Source organism: Solanum stenotomum, chromosome 7, assembly GCF_019186545.1.
Source record: "Solanum stenotomum isolate F172 chromosome 7, ASM1918654v1, whole genome shotgun sequence".
Taxonomy (NCBI): Eukaryota; Viridiplantae; Streptophyta; class Magnoliopsida; order Solanales; family Solanaceae; genus Solanum; species Solanum stenotomum.
This window is the reverse complement of record NC_064288.1, coordinates 47,163,142-47,170,578: the sequence shown is the minus strand read 5'-3', so window position 1 is coordinate 47,170,578 and position 7,437 is coordinate 47,163,142. Positions and strand designations below refer to the sequence as shown.

The 7,437-nt window shown below is 33.6% G+C and overlaps 1 protein-coding gene across 1 annotated transcript; it reads right to left on the bottom strand.

Annotated features, from left to right (window-relative positions):
• Nucleotides 1-5,264: 5,264 nt before the first annotated feature.
• LOC125870856 (uncharacterized) lies at nucleotides 5,265-7,365 on the bottom strand. The gene has a single exon (XM_049551404.1). It carries the CDS (start codon nucleotides 6,912-6,914, stop codon nucleotides 5,382-5,384), a length of 1,533 nt encoding a protein of 510 aa, XP_049407361.1. The 5' UTR covers nucleotides 6,915-7,365; the 3' UTR covers nucleotides 5,265-5,381.
• Nucleotides 7,366-7,437: the final 72 nt, after the last annotated feature.

Sequence of the window (7,437 nt, the reverse complement as noted above, 5' to 3'; positions counted from 1 at the left end):
CAAAAAACATGGAATGTTTGCTGCGAATTACAAATAAAAGAAACTATGGCTATAGCATTTAATTTGAATTAATAGTTTGTTATTTCATACAATTTTCCCTAAATTATACCCTCAACTTAAACTACATCCTTAAATTATTTTTCTTAACAGAATACGTCCCTCAATTATTTAAAATTTGACAACTTTCATCCTTTTGTTAAAATTTGTCAAAAACTAACAAATTCTTCACAACAACATGTACGGTGCACATTGCTCTCAACAAATTAAACTCCCTAAATCACCCCAATAAATCAATTTTGTTCATTCTACATACATCTAAATAATATTATAATTTTTTTTGTAACAACGTTTTGCATTGTCTTCCTTTTAATTAGCAATTTTATTTTTATCTACTTTTCATTTGATTTGATATCAAAGAATTATCCATGGAAATTTTTCTTTTCATTGAATCTGTTTACTTCTAATAATGGAAAATGAAACTTGAGTACTAGAAATCAAAATTAGCAGAATCTTGATCACATCAACTATCAATTTGCCCAAAAAATTATTGATCTAACGGCATTTTGACTTTGCAAGGTGAAGATGGTGTGAAATTAAGCTCTAACTTCATTCAGTTTGTAAAGGAGAAGAGAAGATCATATCTCCTCGTAGACTCACACCGTCCTAACATTATTTTTTCAACAACAAACATGAGTCTCAGTTTTTTGTTTTTTATTTTTGGAAGCTTTTTTCAACCGGTAATAATATTATAGATTTTTTTTTATGAGAATAGTATGAACTGCATATGTTTTTGTGTGGAATTCACTATTTTTTTTTTTGATAAATTCAAATAGAGGGATGAAAGTTGTTAAGTTTTAAATACTTGGAGAATGTTTTTTGTTAAGAAGGATAATTTAAGGATGTAGTTTAAGTTGGGGGTATAGTTTAGGGATGTTTTTAACCAAAAATTCTTATGGAGTAAGAAGGTAAAAAATGTAGATTTCCAATGAAATAAAGTTATAAAAAAAAAAAATCTGACTCAAAATTTGAAAAGCTTATATAATGATATTGAAATAGTGTTGCGTTAAATTTGATAAGTTGATATAATGGTATTAAAATAGTGTCTATTAGTTTTAGTGCTTGAAATTTGAAGAAGACATCAAAAAAATAATTTGATCTTTCTATAACACACAATAAGAATTTTGCGTAATATATGTAATAAGGTTTGACTGTTTGAAAGACTTTACAATATTTAATAATGAGAGAATAAAAATAGTGAAAGGGGATTAAAAAAATTAAAACATAAGAATAATAATTGATTCATGATAATCGTCAAAATATATATAAGGCAACAAAATAGATAGCCACCTAAAAAAGATGCTACAATTAACTAAACATTATTTCATTTCTCAATTTAACAACGATTCATATATTTAATGAGGTAAAAAGCTATTTTCTTTTCTATCAAAAAAAATTCTTTTCAAATTTATTAATACATGATTTTTTTACACAATATATATATTGGAGAAAGTGGGGGCTGTAAAAAAATTGGCCCCCAAACGATTGATTTAGTAGCCTTATCGTCGAGAGGGCCCTGGAGAAGGAGGATCGAACTCTCTCAAGATCTTAAGAATCATCCATGGTAGAGTCACTACATCAAAAATAAATTTTAGCGGTAATTAATGGCAATAGCTTAATTGTCGGCAAATATATTTTTTTAGAGGCAATCAACACTTTTTGTAAATGTTTTTAAAACCTATAATGATATTAGATCTAACGACTATTAACTAATATCAGTATAAGTTTTAATACTTTTGCTAATATGTATATTTATTATCGCAAAAAATTATTTTTATAAGATTGAGCTTCTTCAGATGTTATATCACAAGAGAAGAAGAGGAGAAGAGAAAACTCCAGTTATGAATTGTGAAAGATGCAAACGGATTGATTTCACTGTATCTGAAGTTTATAGTTCACGGTAGGGGTGTCAATAAATCCTATTCAACTAGAGGTGGCAAAATTGATTCATTAAAACGTTATTATATTGTGTATTTACTAGTTCAGTCTTGAAAAAATTGGGTCAATATTTAACTCAAATTAATTGATGAGAAACTTTGTCAAAGTATTTTCAAATGAATATTTTTGTAGTAGATATATTATATAGTTATAAAAAAAAAGTAATAATTTTAAAGAATAAATAAAGTGATTTAAATTTAATAAAAGATGACGGATGATTTATGATTTACATTTTAATCAATTTCAATCAAGTATGATTTGCATTTTAATTCATTCAATCAAGTAATTTTTTGACCGAATTCCATTTTTGGGCTGATTAAATAGTTCATTTGTTTTGATTCTTCAAATTCCTAGTTGTCCTAGTCACCCCAACATCAACCTGCTCTTTGAGCGTCTCTATTTTTTCCTTCATGAAATCGATAGTGCTCAACGCTTCCATGAGTCTCTGCATTCTAAAATAGTGACGGTCTGCCTCATCTCTATCTTCATCTGTGTACACCTATTCAAGTCATTTCGAATGTTTTCGATCTCCTCAAAAGTATGTGCCACAAGATAGCTTAGTGCGCCTTCTACTTTCCCAAAGCATTGGCTAAATATCTCAATTGCATCAATCCCTGCATTAACCTTCGTGAACCACTCTACCAAACAAGATGTCCTCAGGCAAGACCTCCACATCATATTTGCTCACCTGAGTGGTATAAGGTTCTTGGAATGTAAGTCTTTCATTTGACTCAACCTTGAGTGGTACCTTCTCATTCTTGGTGGCAACATTCCTCTTTTTGGCAAAGGCGAATCTAAGATTTTTCGAACATGGGTGCACTAAGTAAAATGTATTGAAGTGAGAATTGATCCTTAATCCTCAAGGTCAAAAGCTCAACATTTAACCATGTGGACCATTTAGACTTCTTGTAGTACGGGTGCAAGAATATAATATTATACAAAATCTTAAAAAATATACATATAAAATATCTAATTTTACGAAGAGACCACGAGTGCGGGTGCCCTATTTTTTGGCTGTAAATTCGCCACTGCTTTTTGGTATAGTCCTTCTTGTCAGCGGCATCCTGGGTGACGTTAGCTTGAATGTTAGCAACGTTAATTTTTCCGTCGTTTGTCATTCTCTTAGTTGCAACCTTGCCTACCACATTGGCTAAGTCTTTTACTAAGCACACGTGTGATACTTGACAACTTGCTCATGATCTTGCTATGTCAAGTCAACCCAAGACTATAGAAATCACTAAGAGAATGATAGAGAGAACACAAGAGATCATTGATATGAAGAATGCCGTTGAGAACTTTAATTGATTTTTGTTTGATGATTTTACAAATGGATGTCCCTCTATTTACACTACTCTCGATCACTTAGAGGCTGATATATAAATAACAATTGTCAAACAAGTTCATACATATTTACAAATAAATCTTTTTTCTAGAATTCTCTATCTGACTAAAATATTCTCAAAAGGCCTTTTATGATTCTTCCTAAATATTCTGAAGTCTTTTCAAGAAACTTTACATACTCTTGAATCTTCCCACAAATGCTAACATTCTTATCATGTATGCATCCACATGAAAAACTCTATACCACGTGACACCTAAGTTTCATGATAACATAATGGGTCATCATATAATAGTGAAGCCAACAATTTGACTAGAGATTGAAAAAACAAAATATAAAAGTCAAGCCAGTCGTGTAGGGCAATCAGGCCAGGCCTAGTCAGAAAGGCTTTAATGACTCAAGGTTCATATTAGGGAAAGGAGAGTAAGAGGAAGAGGAAGGTATCCCTCGGCCCGATCATCCAATTCGCTCCAACAAACAGACATGATTCTGTAGTCAAAGCAACCTCCTCATTTTCACATTTGCACCTTCCAATTTTGCTAATGTCTATTTTATTCTTAATATTTTTCAATTACACAAGGGTAATGTTACTTTATTTTTATTTTTTCATATTCACTTTAAAGAAAATTTTGGAGATCCGTTAATTAGGCTCCAAAGCCCCTTAATTGATCCCTTTTTTTATCTCGTTGACATAATTATACAACTCCATGTGCACCAAACTTTGATAATTACACCGAAAATTAATGATGATCTCTTTGCCAGGTACAACATCCACCTAGTTCTAATTACTAACTAGTTGCCTCACACAACGTCCAAAATATTTCATTGCTACTCCCAAAGAAATATATGCTAGTATATACCTCCGTCTTATATAGTAAATATTTTATTAATTTGATTATCGATTTAGCTGGTTCAAAAACTAATATTTAATCAATCATAACATTAATACATAAAATTGACCAATCGATGCATATTCCTACTTTCATTTCATCTCCAAGGAGTTTCTAATTAATGAAAGGGTTTCGTTTGATTCCTTATAAGCATATCAAAACGTATTGGGGTGTGAAATGAACCACAATGAGTTAAAATTGATCAAATCAATAAATATCTAAGCTATAGTTTGGTTATTTAATGAGAAATCCCTTAATATATCATCACAGGATAAAAATATATTGGCATGGTATCATATTTCAACGAGGCACTCTTCAATCCTCTATAATACCATCATGGTGTATCTATATACTGATATGATTGGTATCATGGAGAACTGGTTCAGTCCTTCAGTGAGATATTCCTCAGTATACAACCACAATATACCTATATATTGTCATAATATCATCTTTTACCTATATATTTTCATGATAGCAACCTTCAATGACACTCATCAATTTTCCATGTTATTTAAGTTGGTCAGAGCATTCAGATGAGCTAATTTTAATGACGTTGAAATAGAAGGATTTCTTACGTAACTATATAGGGAAAAGGGATAATACACTAAAATGATCATATATTTATTTAATGTTATATAACAGTGTATATATAATGTATAATGAGTCGAATGTTAATGGAATTAGGCAAATATAATATCAACCAAACAAGTCAGGAAATTCATTTTCCATTCTCAATCAACTATCTAATCTGGAATCAATTGAGGGAAGCAACCAAAAGCTTATTTCTTCAAACAAGTGTGTAAAAAAACGAATTGTCGAACAAGAACAAACATGAAGATGAAGACTATTGAGTAGAGAAGAGGTAAGGGGAACAAAGTGTTAGCACAAAAATTCTAACATCATAATCCATTAAAAGCTCAACTTGTTTGAATTGAAAGAGAAAGGAATATCCTTGGATGAGCTTAACTTCAAGCCGCAGTATTTAATCGCAATATTGTTGTTGTAGAAGCAAACGCATTGAACGTAATTCTTTATATGGGGCAAACAGTACATACATACGGAAATTTGAAGTAAAGGAGAGAATTTTTGGCCTGTTGTGTAAGAACTACAAATATAAGAACTAAAGAGCTAGGGAAACTAGACTGTATTATTGATGATTACCACCATTGATGAACAAGAACTCCACTTTCTCTTAGAGAAGTGAAGAGATCCAAACACTGGCTATACGTATTCGGATACTTTGAAGACCTCTCCCCAGGGCAGCATTTCTGCCACCTATTGTAATGGCATTCAAGAAACACTTCATCAATCAAGCAAATTGCCCCTGTTTCAATCAATCTCGGGATCAAATCGAATTCAGTCCCTTCAACATCCATCTTCATCACCACATAATCCTTCTCCGACACCGTGCTCATCAACCATTCAGCAAAGTCAAAACCTTGGATTACATCCACCTCACTTGCAGATTCACTAGAAGATTCAACAGGTTGAATTCTTCCCATCCCTCTTCCTTTTGCCACATCTTTATGACCCGGATCTTGATTAATCTCAAACGACAACGTCTCGTTCTTAACCCAAGCTGCATATGGCAACAAAGTAACCCCTTTCTTCTCCTTATACTGCCCATGGAAAGTCTTGTCAGCCTCAACAGCATATATCTCAAAGGTCTTGTTTTGCTTAGGATACTGTTTCTTGAACCAACTCACAATGCTCGAACCATAACTCCTCGAACCAACATCAACATAGACATATCTCTGCTTAAAACTAATATCCGCCATGGACGACAAGTACTTAATGCTCTGTGCATTCTTCTTAAGTGTAATCCATGGTTTCTTAGGTTCCTCTTTAATCAAAGGCTCAGCTTTTTTAATCAGTTTCATTTTATAATCGGGAACATGACGACAATTGTTCTTGGAATCACTCACTTTTTCTTCAACAAATACATCCTTTTTCATAACAATCTCACGAATAGTCGAATCGAAACCATCAATATTCCTAGACTTAATCAATGTACAACAATTAAACAAATGAAGGAATGAATTGAAACTGTATGTATCATTAGAACCTGTATGGACAACCAAAAACCCTTCGGGTTTTAGAGTCCGGCAAATCTCCGCCGCAAAATCTCCCGGCTTAAGTGACTTATCTATCATTCCGGCACCGGAAAATATGAAATCGAATGTATCATCTTCAAAGGGTTGCTTAACAGCTTTACCTGTAATCACCAAAGGCTTTGAACCTTTCTTGTAAAGCCCAACGGAATCGGCAACCCCAATTTCCCTCAACGCAAAAACATCAGCACCCATCGGCGTTTCAACGCAAAGGGTTTTCGAATTTGGATTCAAAAAACCATCCGCAACAAGATCCTCAAACACCGAAGAATAAAATTGGGCCGACTTTTGGAAATCTTTGTTCGCCCATAGATCGGGAAGTTTGGGCTTCGCCGGAGCAGATTTTCCGGCATTCTCGGTGGTCATGACCGCTGATACAGACCCAGCGAGCTGTCCGACGCCGGAAATAACATTGAGATTTTCCGGTATAGAGAAGAAACAAAAATCGCCGAGGTCACAAGTTTCCCCTTTGAGAGTCACCACATAAGCAAACCGACAACAGACAATCACAACACAAAAAAGGCATAAACGTACCAAAACATTCCTAAAAAATCCCGGTTTTCCCGTACTATGATCCATCAAAATCGCTCCTTTTACTTTTCAAAAATGAATATCTACAACGAATTTTTTGCAAGTATATAGAAGAAGAAAAAAGAATGGGTACCCAAAATTGGAGAGGAGAAAAGAGGGGTTTTCTGAAAAGAATGGATTACCGGGAACAGAAACGAGCAGAGGTATGATTACCACCGATGAGAGAACGATGAGACATAGGTTTTGAAAAGGGTATAAAGAAAGGAGCGAAATCAGTAAAAGGGCCCAACATTTTGCAGGAGAAAATCACTCTTTCATAGATTTCTTCCAGCAATCCCAAACCCAAATTCAATTGTTTTTTGTTGTTTGAGTGGATTATTGAGATTCAAAGAAACCCAATTCTTGAAAATTTGATGATTTTGGATGTGAAGAGAGAGAAAGCAAAGGCGAGAAAACTGTAATCCTAGCAGAGAGAGAGAGAGAATGTAGGAAAGCGAGTTTATGGAGGGCTGGAGATGAGAAAAAGCGTGTGAAGAGGACGAGTATTTCGGGCGGGGCGGGGCGGGGCGGG